Raw genomic sequence first — 21184 nt, 5'->3', positions numbered from 1 at the left:
GTTGGGGCCAAACCCTCCTCCCTATAACAGCAGTTTTTAGCTGACCTTAGTCACTGTTTCAGCTTCTTCTCAAAAATAATTAGGCCAATTTCAACCAAACATGGCTCAACCCTTCTTAGGGTGAATGAATGAAAATTAAGGACTGCACCCCTTTCAAGAAGAGAATAATGAAGAAATAGTGAAAATAGGGGGAGGGTTAAGATTTTTTTTTTAAGTACCAGTGTACCAGAAAATTTGTAAGATAGAATTTTGTACAAACCATGATCCTTCCAGGGAGGTGCCTATATATATACAGTATATATATAATCTGAGTACTGGATTTTATTTTTTGACTTACACACACACACACACACACACACACACATACACACACACACACACACACACACACACACACATATAAAGCACTAAAATCCATCAACACTCAACATCCAAAGTGTGGAATCTAATAGTAGATACAAGGTCAAATAAAAAAGGATATAAAAAGCACTAGAAATGACCAACAGACAGATCAACAGTGAATTGTCAAATTTTCGGGACGACATGTCCCTTCTTAATAGAATAAGTAAGGAAACCAAAACTACAACTAAACTACAAAAGCTATGATATATAAATATATATATGATACAATGGAATTTCTTATCATGGTGGATATTTCAAATGCCATGGATATGTCAAAGTGAGTTGGAAGTCCCAACCATTTTAACCTCAATATCTCAAACTCTTGAATCTCTTTCTTGGGCCCCATCAAGTTCGAAGTTCGATTGTATATCCGTGTATGTATGGCAACAGAGTATGATTCCCTTGTAGTTATGTGTATGTATAGTTATGTGTGTATTGCAAATATCTTTCTTTCCAGTTTGTACACTACTTGCAAGATCTTCTAAGTAAAAAAAAAAAAAAGAAAGAAATCTGACAAGCTCTTTGATGATAAATTTTGACATGCCACTTTGATATATTGAAGGACAAGTGACAGATGTAAATACACAATAGTATGTTTATAATCTCTATCCCATCCATCTGTTATCTGTCAGTCAATGAAACTCCTCCTCCTTCTTCTCTCTCTCTCTCTCTCTCTCTCTCTCTCTCTCCTGGGAGTGGAATTCAGTACCAAGGGAAACTTCGTTTCACAAACATCACACATTGACTGAATTTTCTATTTAAAGAAACTTGACAATCAAGAAGTATGAGAAGAAGTGCATCAGGAGGATTTACTGCTAGCTCTCATGTAAACCTGTGTAAAGTGTTCTGATAGCACGTAGATGCTAGAAAACTGCTGCAGTTTGCAGTACCGTATTGTCATAAGCAGAAAGCTCAGATCTGAACCCCTACACTGCAGGTTGATAAGAGGGGAAGTGTTTAATGCAGATGACAAATTGGTACTGAAATCTACAATGCATGCATATCAAACAGTTAATTAAAGAAGGGTGGGGTGGGGTTATTGAGGATCAATTAGTCCACAAGCGTAAGTTTCATTGAGCAGACGATGTACATACACGTGCAATACTTAAGTCAGAACTCCTTAAAATCTAATCGACACCTATCCTTATGTCCACAACACGCAATGTAAAGAACGTTTTGTAATATCGAAACAGTGGTATGTCTGTATTCTGTCAGTAAAGATGTGGACTATCTTTAAATGTATTATTACCCAGGTATCACATAAAGATGATACATAACGATAAATGTTAGAGAGAGAATTCGAGACCATTGTATTTTATATGCTGCCTGTTGGATTATGTTATTTCTTATGATGTAATATAACTCTTAGTATTACATGTAGGCCTAAACATTAAATCTTTTGGATTACCGGTTTGAAAAAAAGAGAGCAAAATATGCGTTGCTTATGTGAAAAGAAGACGTCTACACAGCATAGCTTCGTTAATACAAAGACAATGAATTACGAAATGAATAAAGAAATTAAGAATCAAGAGTCAAACTGTACACTCATGACTGTATAGGATTGATTGGTGTTTTCCGCCACACTCAACAATTCTTCAGTTATCTGGTGGCGCCCAGTTTTTATTGGTGGAAGAGAGAACCCAGATACAATGTACCTGGGAAGAGACCACCGACCTTCCGAAAGTAAACTGAGAAACTTTCTCACTTACCGGCCACGGAGGCCCCCCTCACTGTATAGAAACTATAAGTTACATGTACTAAGACGCTGGAGAATTAATGAAAAGGGATACAATATTAAACTTAATTTTTTTTTAAAATTTTAACACAAGATATTGAGAGATGAGAATCTATAAAAGCTAGTAATGTATGACAGAGGGATCGTGTGGATATGTTTTATAGCGAGTAGCAAGAAACGTTTCTATAACGTCAACAATGATATAGTATATAAATACAACATCACATCTTTTTACAAATATTTAGAAAACAAGAACCGAATATTTTGTGGGGATCGTGTTGGATATAATTCAAAACGGCAATCAAAGATAAATTATAGCAGGTGAGGAATATCATGCAATTCCAGGACAATCTCGCAAAAACAATCCTGCCTTAGTGATAACATCAAATGACGTATGCCATGCAGAACTCATGGAAGAAATAGCGCTCTACTCTGTATTTTCAATATTGCTTTTTTGTTTTTAAATTTTCCACACATAATATATCATCGCTGCTTGAATTACATAATGTAGACGTCTATTTTCTATTTGTTTGTGTCCTTGTAAGATTATGACCTGATGCTGGTGCAAAGGATGATTATATCTTAATTATATACTAGCGTAATTGTGGGTTTTTTTTATTTAGCGTGGTGATTAAGTGTAGGCTCTGTGGATACCGTAACTTTTGAATTCTAGAGACAATTAACATGAATGTCATGTGACATAACTCATACATACTAACAATGACTTAAATAAACTAGTGCTGACTCATCGACTAATTTTATATCAGATTGGCGGTTGATAGAAATTTCTGGGAAGTTTTAAAAAGCAGGGACAATTTTAAACAGAATTGTAAAGCAGAAAATGAACACTACTTAAAATTAAGTTTATAAAAATGATGTGGTATGCATACTACGTATTGATCAGACAATTCCTCCAATTTGTCTGCTAATCACCTAAAGCCAGCGTTCATATGATTGATTGATTGTATGTTGTTTAACGTCCCACTCGAGACTTTTTCACTTACATGGAAACGTCACCTTTTTAGGTGAAGGGCTGCAAAATCTAAGCCTATGCTCGGCACTTATGGCCTTGAGCAGGGAGGGATCTTTTACGTGCCACACCTGCTGTGACACGGAACCTCGGTTTTTGCGGTTTCATCCGAAGGCCAGCTCAATTTAGTCGCCTCTTACGACAAGCAAGAGGGAATGACGTTATTATGGAAAGGAACTATTCACTGATGACTAACTGTTGAACTTACGCATTTCTGCAATGTGGTTTGATATCTCATAGTGTATTAACCAGATCAAAACGTCCATTAGATATCAGAGATGTATGATCATACTGTACTCACTCAGTGAGGATAGGACAGAAAGAAACTAGACGCTGTCATAAGACAGTAATACCCGCACACAAGTGTTTGCCTCTAAATATATTCCCCATCGTACTTGTGTAACTAGCAAAGAAACCACAATATTTACCACATAACATACCCTATACCAAATATTCATTTATTCTTGCTGCGTGTGTCAAAATGCATTGAGTATTCTGGTGGGCAAGTGTCCTGGGGTCATCCCAAACCCCATTTCATAATTAAAACAATTAAGTATTCTGATGGGCAAATGCCCTGGGGTCATCCCAACCCCCATCATTATTTATTGTTCAAATATTTTTAAAATGGTTGAAATTCCAACCCTTAAAGCAGATATATTTTTGTTGACCACGACATCATGCACTAAGCACCAGGTTTTTGAAAATTCCAAAAACGTCTTTCACATCTAAATGACACCACCAATCGTCTACCAAAAGATGATTTGGCCACTTCATAAAATGTCAGAGAAGTTCTGTGAAACAGATTTTTCCGTAGAAAAATGTTGTTTTTCAACCTCCAATTAACCCTCAGGGTGAAAATGAAAATTCTGAAACCTTATTGCATATCTATAGGACACCACCAAACATCTTCCAAAAAGATTATTAGGCTACTTTGTAAGTTCTAAGAGTTCTGGGAACCAGGTTTTTTATGTATAGAAAAAGCAAACCCGTCGGGTGGTTTTTTTTTTTTTTTTACCCCCAGGTTAAAAATCGAAATTTATTGCACATTTAAAGAACACTATTAATCATCTTCCAAAAGATGATTTGACTACTTCGTAAATTGCCAGATAAGTTCTGGGAACATGTTTTTGTTTTGTTTTTTGTCTGTTGGTGTCTTTTTGTTGTTGTTGTTTATTTGATATAGAAAAGTCGTTTTTCGACTCCCATTTGAACCCCCATAGTGAAAATGAATATTCTGAATATTATTGCACATCTACAGGACACCACAAATCATCTTCCAAAGATGATTTGCTATTGCGTAAAATGTAAGAGGAGATCTGGAAACCAGGTTTCTGTAGAAAAACATCGTTTCAGACCTCCATTTTGCTCTCGGGTGAAAATGAAAATTTTCAAACCTTATATTTACATGACATCACCAATCTGAACCTGGGTTTTTCTAGAAAAAAAACCCATTTTTTAAAACTTCCATTTTGGGCCTCAGGGTGAAAATAGAACATTTCGAAACCTTAATAGCACATCTGCAGGACACCACCTATCATATTCAAAAAGATTAAATTGGTTACTGCTTAAAATGAAACAGGAATGTGAGGAAGAACAAAGCGTGATAGACGTAGGGACGGACCGGGGTAACAACATTATACCCGAACAGAAGGCACTTTACTTAGATGTCGTGCGTGTGAGCAGAAGCCGCGACAAATCCAGTAATCAATACAAATGTATATACATGTAGGTAGCGACTGTTCCTTCGCCACGCGAATAAGTCGCTGGTCATCTATTCTCATTGAGCAAAAGAATATTGAATAACAAGATAATCTAGGATACATTTTTGGAAATAAGTCTAAATTATGACTCCAAGAAGTTTTTCATTCACAACTTTGAACGCCCTTGCATTCATTCATTGACAAACTACATAAGTGTTTACCAACGAACAGTTCATTTAATAAAAAAAATTGTACTAATTTTCAAAATTTAATACTCCCCCTCTATCATCTGAACAGAAAGCACAGCCCGGCACTATATATACAAAGTGTCATTAGGCGATAGATTAGTGCAGATAATTTCACTTGCATGATGCATTATTTCTTGTTTGCGTAAATAGTGAAGTTATGTCTGCATCGCACATTTGTCTTGATTACATGGTTGTGACCTTCGCTATATTGCGGTGACCTTGTTCATTATTGGTGGTCTTGATCACCTATTTTTTGAAGGCATTAGTTAATGATGGAATATCATGAAATCCTACTATCATCTGAGATAAAACATGATACGGAACACAAAGTTTCTATTGATACTTCATTATTCATATAGAAATCAATGATTGGATGCCATTCTATCACAATAAATTCAGAATTCACGAGGGAGGTTATCTACTGTGTTTACAGTGTTGGTTGCCTTTCAGAACAATAGCAAGTTTTCACGTCAGTTTGATGTTTTCGACAGCGTGTACATTTTCTGGTAACGCACATATCCAGAATTCTTGAGTTATAAATTTGTGATCGTTTGTGATATAGTCTTTCAGAATTCTTGAGTTGTAAATTTGTGATCAATTATGATATAGTCTTTCAGAATTCTGCAGTTGCAGATTTGTGATCATTTATGCTAGAATCTTTCAGAATTCTGCAGTTGTAAATTTGTGATCATTTATGATATAGTCTTTCAAAAATTTGTGATCATTTATGATGTAGTCTTTCAGATCTGCAGTTGTAGATTTGTGGTCATTTATGCTAGAATCTTTCAGAATTCTGCAGTTGTAAATTTGTGATCATTTATGATAATTCTTCAGTTGTGAATTTGTGATCATTTATGAGGTAGTCTTTGAGAATTCTTCAGTTGTAAATTTGTGATCATTTATGAGGTAGTCTTTGAGAATTCTGCAGTTGTAAATTTGTGATCATTTAGGATGTAGTCTTTGAGAATTCTTCAGTTGTAAATTTGTGATCATTTATGAGGTAGTCTTTGAGAATTCTGCAGTTGTAAATTTGTGATCATTTAGGATGTAGTCTTTGAGAATTCTTCAGTTGTAAATTTGTGATCATTTATGAGGTAGTCTTTGAGAATTCTGCAGTTGTAAATTTGTGATCATTTAGGATGTAGTCTTTGAGAATTCTGCAGTTGTAAATTTGTGATCATTTATGAGGTAGTCTTTGAGAATTCTGCAGTTGTAAATTTGTGATCATTTATGAGGTAGTCTTTGAGAATTCTGCAGTTGTACATTTGTGATCATTTATGAGGTAGTCTTTGAGAATTCCTCAGTTGTGATCATTTATGAGGTAGTCTTTGAGAATTCTGCAGTTGTACATTTTTGGTAGTATCCTCTGTGTTTTGCGATTCGTCTTTGGAAATAATGATAATACCATGAAACCATTAAACTTGATTTATTGCCATTTAATAGTAATCGAAGAAGTTTTAAAAACCACAGATTGCCTCAGCACAATAAGGGGGTATTGACAGTATTGTTTATATCAGATTTCATAGAATATCATCAACTGCAGAAAAAGATTCACACAGTAATAAAATCATGTACTCATGTCATGAAAATGGGTCCACTGTATGTTTTAAGTAGAGTGAGGTGAAATGATAATTTACTAAGAAAGAGTGACCGTGATTAGTCGGCCATCGGTTACAGCTGTCTTTTATTGGTCAAATAGTTTTCAAAGTGTATGTTGTCTTCTCGAAATGAGGACTAAATATTTTCAAAGTCCTGAATCCAATTTTCCAATTTCTAGTTGACTAATTCGGTTGCTAGTCGCACGTGATTTAGTGCTTGAAGTTGTGTGTTTTCTTGTAAACATCAGTTTATCATCAGTTCCAAAGGTGTCAGAAACCTTAATCTGAATCGCCGGTTCTCCTCTCCGATTCAATAGAGTAGAGAGCAGCCAAGTGAACGACAGCTTAATTATTCTTCGAAATTTTGATTCTCCAAAAAAGTATATGATGGGATTGATAACATTATTGACGAAGTAGGCTCTAGCCAACAAGGGTAGTGTCCCAAGAACTATTGGTGTAGGAGGAAGCGTGTTTCCCTTATTGAATGTGGAATTTGCATCCAGAATACAGTCCGGCAGGTAGGAGAGAATGAAAGCCACAGTAATGGCGATCATAATCTTGGTAATTCGAGGATTGATTTTGTGTTTTTTATCCTCGATTTTATTATGATGGTGAAGTTTTAGGATGATGATTGTGTACAGTACAACAAGAACAAAGAAAACAAAGACGTACACAGCCAACAGAACAACTGTGTATACGAAAGGATAGATGGTCTTTTTCACCCTGTCGTCAACGGAACAGTCGAATCCTATTATACCGCCATCTAAGTAATGGTTACGCGTGCCCTGTATTATTGCATTGGGCCAGGCAAATAAAATGGCTACAGATATTGCCATAACGCACAAAATACGAGCCTGCTTCGCAGATATAGGTTTGCTGAATGGCTTGCATATCTTCTTAAATCGACCGGCTGCCATGATCAAAATGATGAATGCGGACCCAATCTTGAAAACATACCCTAGAAAGCGACCCCCTTTGCAGAACGCCTCTACGAAGAACATAAGTGGATACAAATTATCCACTAATTCAACAGGCATAGCTATTAGACAGGACAAGAGGTCTATAATGGCGAGGGTGAGGATATACGTCCGGAAGGTCGATGAACGGTACTTCAGACTGTATACAACTAGCACGGTTATGTTCCCAATGATGCCAAAAGCTATGAGGATGCATAGAAAGATAATTGTTGGAAGTCGCTGTCGTGCCTTTAACTCGTTTTGCTCTTCCAAAGTTTTGAAGATTGCTTGTAGTGTTGGAGATTGGGTTTCCGTATATGAGGTGTTGTTCATTGTGTATCAACGTTGTGTTTTCTTATCATATGCCCTCCAAGTGCTGTAATGATAAGAATGTAGAAAAGTATTGTCTATGAACGACACCGAGTGTTCTAGTTCTGTGAATTGTTGTTTGGAAATCACGAAACCTTACGTTTGATGATTCTAGTGTAACGATATTTACTTGCATGTGTTGCAAAATTAAATCATGCAGGTAATGATTTTGCACTACGATTTAATATTTAAACTTTTTGGGGTTGTTTTGCTACATTATTGTAATTGTAAAACAGGTTGCAGTAATCTAGTGCTTAGGGCGCTCGCTTCGTAACCGGAAGTCCCGGGTTGGATTCTCGATCCCTACGCCGCGTCAAACTTTAGACGTCTAATATAGGCAGAGACGTCACCAAGTTCTCAGCATCATAGGTGAATAACAAGGCTCTTTTGGATATGATCTTTAAAATGGAAGTTCCGTGTCGTTGGTACAATAAAAAACCCTCAATGTTACAACCCTGATTGCTATGCATAGGTCTAAATATACATTGTTCTGGTGCCGTCTGTACATGAACGAAGAATTCTCGAATGGAACTTAAGCAATAGTCAAGTAAAGTTTTTAAAAAGTAACAACCCCCCCCCCCCACACACACACACATACAAATAGTGTGGCATCATTAATTTTTTTTCGAAATGCAATTTTCGTTGAATTCGTGTTTACCCCTATTTCACAAACTTCACATCACAAGGAGATATACGTGTACAATTTACATGACTTGAACCACTGCGACCAGCATTTTAATTTATTTTAGATTCTACGATCCCATTTTGTAATCTGACTTTAATCTAAATCATCCATATGTTGTTTTTTTTAATAAAGAAATCAAATGTTGTATGTGAATCGATGAATATCTTACTAATTCCGTATAATCTTAACGATGAATTATAAATACATGTAAATCAAACTCATGCATATTATTGCACTTTTAAAAACTACGGGTTTTATTTTCTTGGTTTTAAATCATAAGATCTCACCTTTTCTTTCAACAGTAGTTTCACAAACTCTGAACAAACGAGTATATTCTTTTTAGATAAATGAATCTCCTGTGAAAATCGCCTCAACTGTTCAAATATAACGCACTATCTAGTCCTTGTGAAACTGTGCCACTGCATTATACTAATTCTACAAAGTTATCAAACAAAGGGTGATTTTTCCACTTTTCTACTGATTTCCGGTAGTTTTATTCTTATCAAGTTAATGAGAGGACCTTCCCGTCAATACGATTTTGTGCAAGTAATATGCGACAAAGACCGTCATTCTGAAAATGAAAATTGCTCGTAACAAACATGACTGTTTTGGAGTTTTATCTTCTATGTTTTGTGACTTGAATACAAGAGATTACAAATTCAACACAATGGGTATTCTTAATTATCACTTACCCAGTCTTCTTTGAATAAGGGAATAATATATGTATTGTGATGTATGTTTTTGTATCAGCGGAGTGTACCAGATCAATGAGCATTATTACGAGCTATTGTAGAGTCGTGCGTTTTCGTTGAACTTAATTTTTGTTCTTTTTATGATGAAGGGATTCCCACCACGAATTTGTGTTTCTGTGAGCTGCACACGTATCCAAAAGATCGGACCACTTTTTGCCTCTTATTAGGGATTTCCAATGCAAATGTTATATGATCTAACAAAAATTGATATGGTATTTAAAAAAACCACCAACCAATTACTTTTGACTTTAACTCCATTGTACTTCCATACAATGTATTATTTGAAAGGGTGGAACGGTAATCTTTATATGTTGTGTACGAATTATTTTCGCTTTCATTTTACTCTTTCCCGTGGGGATCCGGGTTAGAATAGGTCCTCAGTACTCCCTTGCTTGTCGTAAGAGGCGACTAAATGGGGCGGTCCTTCGGATGAGACCGCGAAAACCGAGGTCCCGTGTCGCAGCAGGTGCGGCACGATAAAGATCCCTCCCTGCTCAATGGCCATAATCGCCGAGCATAGGCCCAAATATTGCAGCCCTTCACCGGCAGTGGTGACGTCTCCATATGAGTGAAATATTCTCGAGAGGGACGTTAAACAATATTTAATCAATCAATCGAGCGAAAAAAGAACATGAAATGGTTATGACAGATAGTAATGATCTATATAGAATGGGTCTAAAAATCTTCATGAAATCGAATTCATACAAGAAACTTGAAAATATCTAGGATTGAATTTAAATCTTCTATAACATCACGAATGTTATATAAAACTCATTTGTTTCATAAAGGAATCATTATAAGCGATATATTCTCGAATGACGATTGAAGTTTATCTGGCAAGAAGGCAGGGAAGCACATAATACGTAGTTGTAAGGGGAAAGTGTAAAAAAAACAAAACAAAAAAAAACAAAAAAAAAAACACCAAAAACCGCAGCAATATTGAATTTGAAAGATGCGGAAGTTTATGCGCATATTTTTTTATTTCAGATATGAGTACTATGTAATGATTGCTCTTAGCTTCAGCTTCTAGGAATTTATCTTTCGGACTTTGGATAAGTACTGATAATATTGTTCATTATCAGTACAACAAGTATTGAAAATTCGAATATATATTACTTTTATATTTTCCCTGTGAGTCATGTTTCACTCCGTTTTAAATTTTCGGGGTTTTTTTTTTTTTTTTTGTTCCTTTGTATAAGTCGGATACTAACACTTTGTTTCATATTTGTGAATTCATGACACGACTAATCAGGAAGTCAACTAACTCTTCATAATATTATAAATGAATATTTCTATTACACGACAAGCAGAGTATGTAAAAACTAGTGAAAATGCGAAGATAGCGAACAGTGATCCATCTCCTATAAGGAATACAAAATAGAGAGTTCAGTGCTCCAAGTTACGAGTAAAACGGTCGTATTTGCGACAAGAAAATCGATTTTGCGACTAAAGATTATATTAAGTCGCATTTTTGCGAGTGGAAAAAAAATTTGGCATCCAGTAAAATTTTGTAATTGGGATCGGAAGTCTGAATAAATATTTTTCAGTCTCGGTCAAAACAGCGTTTGAAAGCAATCAAGATGACGGGGAAACGAGGGTTAAAGCACTTTGGATTTATCAGTAGTAAAAAGTAGAAGCCTCGCCTAGTACATGTAACGAAGAAATTAAAAAATCACACGGAGAAAGTTCTGCATTTAAAGATGACGTAGCTGTGTCGAAAGAAAAATGCAAAAGTAAAGGAAGAACCCCAGTCCTAATGGCTGAAGGAATTTTCGTGGTTGATATTCAGAGATTGCAAAATGTTTTGCAGAATTTGTGAGGCCAATCAGCCAGCAACTTCCACCATTTATGGACACCCATTGTCCGATTTCACCACGACCTGGGGTACATCTTTCAAATGTGGAAGTGTGACTATTCACGATAACAGTAAGAAACATGTCTTTGTCCGTGACTGTATTATCAGCAATAAGTCGAGCGGAGCAACTGTTGCTGATAATTTTCACAGACAATTACAAACTCGGGATGTAGTGTTCTTATTGATGCTGGTACTGATTGTTCAGCAAAAGATCCAACAGAAGTAGAAGCTTTTATTCACATAAGCAGTGAAGGCCCTCTTATTAAGGACTTTAACATGTTTAAAGCAAATCCCTGTGTGGAACGCTGGGTTTTCTTCCCCAGAAACGTATTGTAAAATATACAGGATGGCTCAATGCAATATGCAATACAACTTTTGCCAGAGTAAATACTTGACTTGTTAGCATCAGCATGTTTCACAGCACATTTCTATTCAGTTTTAAAAAAATAAAATAAAACAAAACGCATTCATGGGTGAAGATTTTTTACTTGAAAGATATTCAAATTAAAAAAGAACTACAAACTTGTAGGTCTTATTTACAAAATCTTTTACCATGGCGAGTAGAAATTTTGAACATGGCGACTAGAAATTTGAAAATGGCGACCAGAAATATTTCTAGGTCGCTATTTCGCGACCTGATAGCAGATGTGACTTGGAGCACTGGAGTTGGGCAAACACGGACCCCTAAATATACAAGAGGTGGGATCAGGTGTCTAGGAGGAGTAATCATCCCCTTTTGACAGGTCACGCCCGCCATGAGTCCTATATCTTGATCAGGTAAACAGAGTAATCCGTAATCAGAATCAGTGGCCTAACAATTTGTATGAAACACGTCAGACATCATTTGACCCAATGACAGATCATATTTGCAAATTAGATTGTTTTAACGACCATAGAGTTTGGGAAATGCTGACTTTTAACGAGACTATTGAAATCCTTGTAATTATGGTAAAAGACGATTTTTACATGTTGATGACGTTAAAAAAGAACAACCAAAACAGTCAAACGCGGCAGACTAAGCATCCCCTATTGACATGTTAAACCCACCAACAGCCCTATATCTTGAATTAACAAACATGGTAACCCGTGCTCAAAATCAGTGTGTAAAGAATGGCCTGACAATTGGTGTTAAACCAGTCAAGACAGTATTCGATTTCATGAGAGGTTGTATTTACGAAGTAGGTCATTATAAAGAGCATACAATTTGCATAATGCTGACTTCAAATGAGACTGTTGAAACCCCCTGTAACATCGAACATTTTTTTCAGTAGTCTGCCTCGACTTAGAAATTGACCATACGTAGAGCATGCTCTCTCGTATCGAATCAATTAAGAGATGTAAACACTATATGCAGGTGGTAATGGAATATTGATACAGAAGTATGGGAAGTTGTGATGGAGAAGCTGAAGTCAATCCGATTGTCCTGAAGTTGAGTTGTTAGTTTGCCGTCAATGGTTACAGTTGATTGTTAAGTTCACATGGAGGACAATTCAATTAGATGGAGTTTGAAAGACGTTCTAATTTTGGTATGCACACGTTATTTATAAGGTTATGTACTTCTCGAATGTGTGCACTAGTGATTTTATAACATATTCAATATCTTGTTCAAATAGTAAATTGTTTATAGTTGACAGTGAGTTCCATATTTACAACATTGACTTTGAACATAAAAGGAATGATGAATTCGATAATGCGCGTCTATCGAGACCAGGATCAAACGCCATGTTACAGTAGGTGTTATATACTTCACGGTAATTTAGCACTCCTGAAGCACCGACTCTTCCGAAAGTGGTCATGTTTTAGAATATCAGTTTAAAAATCTCCACTTAGGTATGCATTTTTCATGAAGTATTACAGAGAAAAGGCAAAACAGGATCATAAAGAATCTATCCATGGAATTCACAGTTTATGACGATAGGAGAGGCAGAAAAGACGAGGTGTTTACTTTGACGCTATTTGGATTGATTAAATCAACTGGATTTAATTCCTTGGGTTGCAGTTAAAGTTTGATGCCAGACTGAAGGATTCAGCTAAACTAGTTTTGTTTAAAAATAAATGTTAGTACAGACACTTAATGATACTTGCAGGAATATCGGTAATATGCCGGTTGTTCGAGTTATTTGATGTTGTTTGTATAGCCTACTATGGGAATTAGTAAAATAATCGTTACTTCTAAGTTCTGTGAATAACAACAACAAAATTACCCCAAAATCAATGACATATGTTTGTTATCCATATACAAGTGGGTATCCTATACAATATACATGTACGCATGATAGAAATTGTAAAAACAAAATTATTTCTACTTATTTCTGATACAAGCCTTTAAAATCACATCCACAGAAAAATAAATCTCACATTAACCGCATACATGTATGTCCTCTTATTGGCTGTCTGATTTCAATGTCTTCTTCATATGTACATGGCTGACTTTTCCGTTTCCGAATCTGTCATTGACTTAAAGTTGATTTTCGCTGTTCGGAAAATTGTCACTTTTCGTGTTTGGTATTGGGTCCTCAGTTTTAAAGGTGTCCGAAAACGTGAATACCGACCCATCTGTCTTTGAATGCCGACGAAACAATGCATAAAGCATTACCAGGCAGGCATGTTTAACAATTTTCCGAAACTTTGAGTCTCCTATGAAGTATATTATGGGGTTGATAACGTTATTGATGAAGTATGTTCTGGCCAAAAGAGGCAGTGAACCCAGCACAGCGGGTGTGGGTGGCAGCATGTTTTCTTTGTTAAATGTTGAATTTGCATCCAGAATATTATCTGGTAGGTAAGAAACCAGAAAAGCGATAGTTATGGCAATCATAATCCTCGTGATTCGCGGGTCGATCTTGTGTTGTTCATCGGTTACTTCTTTGTGATTGTGATGGTGAACTTTCAGGATGATGAGGGTGTATAGGATAATCAGACCAATGAAAACAAACACATTGATGGCAAAAATTACGATTGCGTAGATGAAAGGGTAGCTGGTGTCTTTCAATTCGTCATCCACCGAACACGCATATCCGATTACACCGCCAACAAACTTCCGATGTTGTTTACCTCGTATTATTGCAAACGGCCAGGAAAACAAAATGGCTACAAATATTGACAATATACATAGATTACGAGCCATTTTGATAGAAATGGATTTAGAGAATGGGCGGCAAATCTTTTTGAATCGACAGACTGCCATTAAAAAGATGACAAACGCGGATCCTATTTTGAGAATTTGACCAAAAAACTTCCCTACTTTGCAAAATTCCTCACTGTAAAACATGAGGGGATACACGTTATCCACCACTTCGAAAGGCATCCCGATAAGGCAAGATAGAAGATCCAGAACAGCCAGGGTCAAGATATACGTCCGAAAGGTTGAGGAACGGTACTTTTGACTGTACACAGCCAAAACGATAGAGTTTCCAGTAATTCCCAAAGGTATCAGAATGCTGAGGAAGACGACGGTGGGGAGTCTGTGACGGCCTTTCTCATCGTTAAGCTCTTCCAATGTTTTGAAGCTGGAGTTGAGAATTGGACTAGTGTCTGTGAAGTTCATCATTCATCAATCCTTCTGGATTTTCATCTACTAAAATTAAAAAACACACCAAAACATACCATTATATGTGTGTGTGTGTATATATATATATATATATATATATATATATACACACGGTGGATTCGGATTTTAGAGAACGTCTTACCACATACTCCCTTTCTTGCGTAGTTGTGAAATTCTTCCGGTGTGATGTATTTTATTTTTAAAAGACATTGTTTTCTTTAAGTGTTGTGATTTATCAGGGAAGAAGGAACTGATTGACCATCGATATTGTAACACGCTATATAGACACCTTGAGGCTCCATTCTTGTTATTGACAACGTCCTGTAATCTGCCGCTGAAAATGTTACAACGGGGTCTTTCTATCCTCTTGTGTACCCCCATTCAGATGGATTTTCTGAGAAAAGTCAATGTTTGAAATTGTGGAACACTGCCAATTTTACTTCCCGTTGAGTTTAGAGGTCTACATTCCGAATGCGTATTTATGCCACTGGAATCCCAAGATTTGTAGGTGTATACTAGTTTATAAGCAAGTCCCTGCGTCCTGCCTGTTGTCGTTTTTGATATCATTTGTGATTTGCCTGAACTTTTAATAAGTGGCTCTGCATATTGTGCTACAGTGAATATGGTTATGGGTAGCGTTTTAGTCTTTCTCAGATGATAGTATTTACTCATATAGTGCTTCCTACTCATAGCCGGTGTTGCACTTGCCCTACATCTTATGCTTCCGTCATTCTGGTTACTCTAGGTATTTCCCTAGCTTAATACAAGTTTAGTGATATTTCAGTGACAAAATAAACGAAAACAATGAACAGTAATCAAATTCATAATTCCTCTAAAGAATACAAAATTAAGAGTAGGGAAAACATGTAAGTACCTCTGGACAAATCAGAGGTGGGATGATGTGCCTAGAAGGAGTAAGCACCCCCTCTTGACTAGTCACACCATGAGCCCTATATCTGGAGCAGACAAACGGAGTAATACGTAGTCAAGAACGGTTAACTATTGGTATGAAACACTTCAGACAGCATTCCACTTATTTGTAAATTACATGTAGATCGTTATACAATGCAACAAACCTATGATTTGCGAAATGCTGACTTTAAAGGACATTTGTAGTATTAACTTCGATATAAAAACTGATTATGCACAGAAAATGTTATTGCGTATCAAATCAGTTGAGAAACAAAAGCACCATATGCAGGTGATAATGGAATATTGCAACATGAATAAGGGAAGTTGACGATGGAGAAACTGAAATCACCCCGGTTATCGTAAAGTTGAGTTGTTAGTTTACCATTAAACATCTACGTGGAATTGGTAGACTCTATTCTGTGGTGTCTTTTGTTTCCAGTTCATTGGGATATATCGTATCGACATTTGAATGAAAATGTTAATAGAATTCGCCCTTTCATCCAAATGCTCGTTTTAATGCATAGATTATCACAATACTTTCTTATATGTTTAGTACTGCAATTTTAAGGTTTCTTTTTTACAATTGCATCTTCTTCCCCCAAACCATTCAGCCAATTTCAACCAAACTTGGCACATCCTATCCTTGAGTAATTGAAGGACCATCTCCCCTTTCAAGGGGAGATAATAAAAAAGGCAAACATTACGACGGGGTCAATTTAAGTTCCTCTCAAGAACCACAAGGCCAGAAACTTACATGGAAGCTTCCTGAAACTGTATAATGAAAATTTGAGATCGTCGAAATCATGGCCTCCAGAGGTAGGAGTGGGGGGCTACAATTAGGAATTAAAGTTTTACATGGGAATATGTTGAAACAATCTTTAACATCTTCTCAAGAATAGATTGATTGATTGTATCTTGTTTAACGTAAAGTAAAGGTGAAGATAACGACCAGCGATCAATCTCATAACTCCTATAAGCAATACAAAATGGAGAGTTGGACAGATACGGACCCCTGGATATACCAGAGGTGGGTTCAGGTGGCTAGGAGGAGTAAACATCCCCTTTCGACCGGTCACACCCGCCGTGAGCCCCCATATCTCTCGAGAATTTTTCACTCATATGGAGACGTCACCAAGACCGGTGAAGGGCTTCAAATTTAGGCCTTTGCTCGGCGCTCACGGCCATTAAGCAGTGAGGGTTCTTTAGCGTGCCACACCTACTGCGACACGGGACATCCGTTTCACGAAAGCATGTTTTAGTAAAGTTAAAAAAATTGAAACGACTTCACTGATACTGTTTTCAACTTCACATGTAAAAAAAAAAAAAAAAAAAAAAAAAAAAAAAACTTCACATGTACGTTAAGTTTCCTTAGCAAAGTATAGTCTGCTGCATGGTTCAGTGGTTAAAGTTGTCGACTTTTATATGTATTCCTTTTAAAACGACCGGGTTTGAATCCCTTACGAATACATTTTTTTTTCATATTACGTTTTTCATCTAGAGTTTTTTCTAATTGAAACTTTAATTGAAACACGCTTCTAGTTTTTATGAATGTTTCATGTCAAATCTCTCTTTATTATTATGTGCCGAGTTTGAAATAAGCTTCGGATTCAACCTGGACACTGTTTAGCTTGTGAATACGACTCGCAACAAACACGCCGAATACAGCATGCAATACCTGTGTTTCAATAGTTAAGGCTGCTAACGAGAACTTGTATGGTTTTTCTGAGTGAAAGTTGTCGACAAAGACATGGTGCCTTTTACGAAAAACCGTTGTGAACTTCGGAAAGCTTTAGAAGAAAAACTTTAAGGCCAAACAAAGTAAATAACCGTTAAACAGTTTGAACGGGGAAGATGATATGTATTCCAGTAGCAAATTGCTATGGTGGATCAATTTTTGCTGATGCATGAACTTCTTATTATGTTGAACTTTATAAATGCGTATTAAACTTCCCATATTTTGTTTTGTGGTCAGAGTTATGTACAGTTGCCAAATGTTGGTTGTAGAAAATAATACATAGACTGTAGTAGTATATAATATTAGATATTTGAAACACTGGTAACACGTAACCGTATACAATGTATGTGATACTCAGAAGAAAAAACAGACAATTTGATTTTCACGATTTCAAAAATTATGTTTAGACTACATGTATATTTTGTTGGCACATAGAATGTATTAGGTTTGTCCTTAGTACTGCATGGGGAATCCTACAGGTATTCCGCAATAAGAGTGTAAATATGAATGAAGGTCAGTTCTACGTCACGAGTGCTGACACGCAGCTCCGATTCGGTGCAACACATTCGTTGTTATCACAGGGGTTGGGTAGGGCTACAAAACTGAAGAGGGGATGAAAGGTTTACATGGAACTATATAATGCATATAGAAAGTCTTTGATAATCGTCTCATGAACCGCTAGGCTATGATAGTTTTAACTTAAAAGCATATTTACATAATGAAGATTCCATTTTATTCAAATCATGGCCTTAAGGGTAGGGTGGGGGTCACAAAAGGGGATCAAATTTTTACTTGGGAATTATGGGAAATATTTTTCGAGCTTCTCAAGAACAATCATGGGCAATCGATCATGCATGCTTAGTCATATCAATGGACAATCGTTCTCATGTGCTGTGGATGCAAGTCCCTTCAAAATCATGACTCGGGGATGTCAGATGAGTGCCTCGACATGGGATCAAAGTTTTATATAACAATACATTGGAGAAAATATTTGAAAATCTTGTCAGAACAGCGGGACCAGGATTAGTCATATTTCAGATATACGTTAATTGGGATGATCTACAATGTACTTGGGAAAGGGGAAGGCTTAGTTTCGTTGGTACAGCTCTTTTGAAAAAGGCGACATTCGGCTATATTGGTTTGCACCTGTCTATTGGTTGGTCGGTAGACGTCTTAAAAGAAGCATTTGCTTGACAGATTTCAAACTTGTTATCATGAGGCCACAAAGTCAAGGGCAAATTTTCCCTGGACAAAAGTAGGCATTGTCCGCTCAATATCTTAATTAAACCTCTTGTTTGACAGCCATCGATGTTGATACACTAGTTCCCTCAAAGATGTTCCGGTAGATGTTCCTTATAAGTTTAAGGTCGACGGTCAAAATGTGCAATACATACAGAATGCGTGTTATTAATCAGTTACTATTCATTTTTGATTTTATACGAAATTTTTGCAGGAAGTACTCCCCGGAATGATTTAAAACAAGTTCCCGGTATTAAATAAAGACATTTATATATGCTACAGCTGCAAATAAATATACAACCTGGCGATTAATCGGCATCATCACGTGACATAAATCTGGAGTATCAGCTGGTGAAATGAACGTTTTATAAATCAATTCACCTTTTTTCATGTAAATTTTCCTACAAGAAACCTACGAAAAACACAAATTCTCCTGATGATGAGTTTTTAGTGTGTTTGAAAATTTACTTTCTGTCGCTTTTATTCAATGGGCAGATGTATTAATCACACTTGAATTTGTTAACACCTACATTTATGAGTGTCAGTTTGATATTTTTCTTTAAATAATGTGTTTAATAATGCACTTAAGGCTTCAACAATGCATCTCCTTATGAGTGAAAGATTCTCGAGAGGGACGTTAAACAACCAATCAATCCACCATGCATTAGTGTATTTGTATGTTTGAAAGATGTATGCTACATTTAAAATATCAAATATTCTTACATAAATTATAGACTAGTATCATTGCTCTTTTATAAAGTACATATGTTCAAAATCGTCTCCTCTGTATTCATTTTCGAACAAAATACTAATATGTCGTATTTCCTATGAAAATGTTAGCGGCTGATTTAGTTGTATTGTATTTTATAATTTGGAGTGTCAGTCTGATTGAAAGAGCTCTTTATACTGTAGTTATGCTATGAAGCTCCCAGTTTCCTGTCTCCGTTATCGGAGTGTCCTCCCTTTCTCTCTCCTCTCCTCCTCTCCTCCTCCTCTCTCTCTCTCTCTCTCTCTCTCTCTCTCTCTCTCTCATTTAGAACAGCCATTCTTCTGCGTCAAATGGAATATATTGGTGGGAGATTAAAATTTTGTTTGATATTTTTTAAAAAGCTTTTTTTTAAGGATATGTCGTCTTATCATCCATTGGCCTTCAAGAGTACACATAGAAACAATTATCTTTTTAGTGGAGATATGAAGTCGTTCAAACAATCAAGCATTTGTCGAAAGATTTGTAGGAAATGTATTCTATGAATTCATGCGGAAAAGTTTATTCGAGATATGCCTTGTTCAGAAATAGGAAATTTTATGGATTTAGAAAAAAAAAAAGAAAGGAAAAAAAAAAAAAAAAAAAAAAAAGAATTTTGGCCAATCCAACTGTAAATGTTAAGTGGTGATAAAATACATTTATTATTGTATATGTGTGACTTTCTCTGCTTCGAATTATTTAAATTTTCACTAACTCCTGTGACCCTCTGTCTAATGCATTAAAACATTGCCTTGAAATTAACTTATAACAGTCTGACTTTTATACAAATCGCGACACTGCCAAACATACCCATTTTCTACTGAATATAGCTTTTTGATGCAGTTGCAGTTATTGGCATTACGACATTGCGATCTCTTCCGAAATTCATGTTGAACGAAAATGTAAACCAAAAATTTTTTTGATAGGAAGAAATGATCGAATTATGTGTTGAAATTAATAAATAAAATAATAAACATACATGTATATATAAGCCATGCATTAATTTAAATCTTAAAATTATATAGATCAATATTTATTTTAACATACCTGACTCATGGATATTGTTAAACATAAGGGCCAAAGTTGTTTTCGAGCATGAATGTGATATCTTTCCTTTATTTCTGTACAGCAATGTACACAACATACCTATTTAATGAAATAATCTTGACTTGAAGTAGTGTTAGCTTTGAGGAGTGCTTGGACATAAAAGTCCCTTGTATTTTCTTACGTCCCGACTGATGTGTGCACGTGTGCGCACCAGGTTTGATAAAAGAGGTCACATTTTTGCTTGGAGTGTCGTTTTGTTACGTGTTCAGATTTGCATCTGTCGTAATACTATTTTAGGCGTGGGTGAGCCTTGCGTGTGTAAAAACTTCGGATGTGTAAACCTTTTCACAAATATGTATGCTGCAGTAATATTTCGTCAGCAGCAACGTGATGTTTGTATAGTTTATCTATGATTGTTTTTATCATCTCTAGTTACTTCATTTTGGTAAAACAAAGGCCAGCGGGAAGGTTGTAAATTTACCTTCATTCATTTATTAATGAATCGTCAGTTGGGAGGACGCTGATAAGTGTACAAATGCAGGAATTTAACAACAAATTTTAAAAATCGTTCCTTGATACTTTTAGCATGGCGCTGTTGACAGAACAGAACTGTTTATCAAAACGTA

The 21184-nt window shown here is 36.1% G+C and overlaps 2 protein-coding genes across 12 annotated transcripts in view; one reads left to right on the top strand and one right to left on the bottom strand.

Annotated features, from left to right (window-relative positions):
- LOC125672195 (p53 and DNA damage-regulated protein 1-like) overlaps positions 1–21184 on the top strand; it is a 93669-nt gene that overhangs the window by 8274 nt on the left and 64211 nt on the right. The window lies entirely within an intron of this gene.
- On the bottom strand, positions 6527–20725 carry LOC125672185 (neuromedin-U receptor 2-like). Of its 9 annotated transcripts, none has more exons than XM_056163446.1 (4): positions 20559–20699; positions 14575–14907; positions 9011–14420; positions 6527–8045 (listed from the first exon to the last, which is right to left on the bottom strand). In XM_056163446.1, exon 4 carries the CDS (start codon positions 8000–8002, stop codon positions 6860–6862), a length of 1143 nt encoding a protein of 380 aa, XP_056019421.1. In that variant the 5' UTR covers positions 8003–8045; positions 9011–14420; positions 14575–14907; positions 20559–20699; the 3' UTR covers positions 6527–6859. The 9 variants fall into 9 exon arrangements, with proteins under 9 accessions (XP_056019421.1, XP_056019423.1, XP_056019424.1 ...); XM_056163448.1 differs by having other exon boundaries at positions 14575–14904; positions 20559–20677; XM_056163449.1 differs by lacking the exon at positions 20559–20699 and adding an exon at positions 15023–18125.

This window comes from Ostrea edulis, chromosome 4, assembly GCF_947568905.1.
Source record: "Ostrea edulis chromosome 4, xbOstEdul1.1, whole genome shotgun sequence".
Taxonomy (NCBI): Eukaryota; Metazoa; Mollusca; class Bivalvia; order Ostreida; family Ostreidae; genus Ostrea; species Ostrea edulis.
Note: the sequence above shows the minus strand (reverse complement) of the source record. Positions and strands in the feature narration are given on the sequence as shown.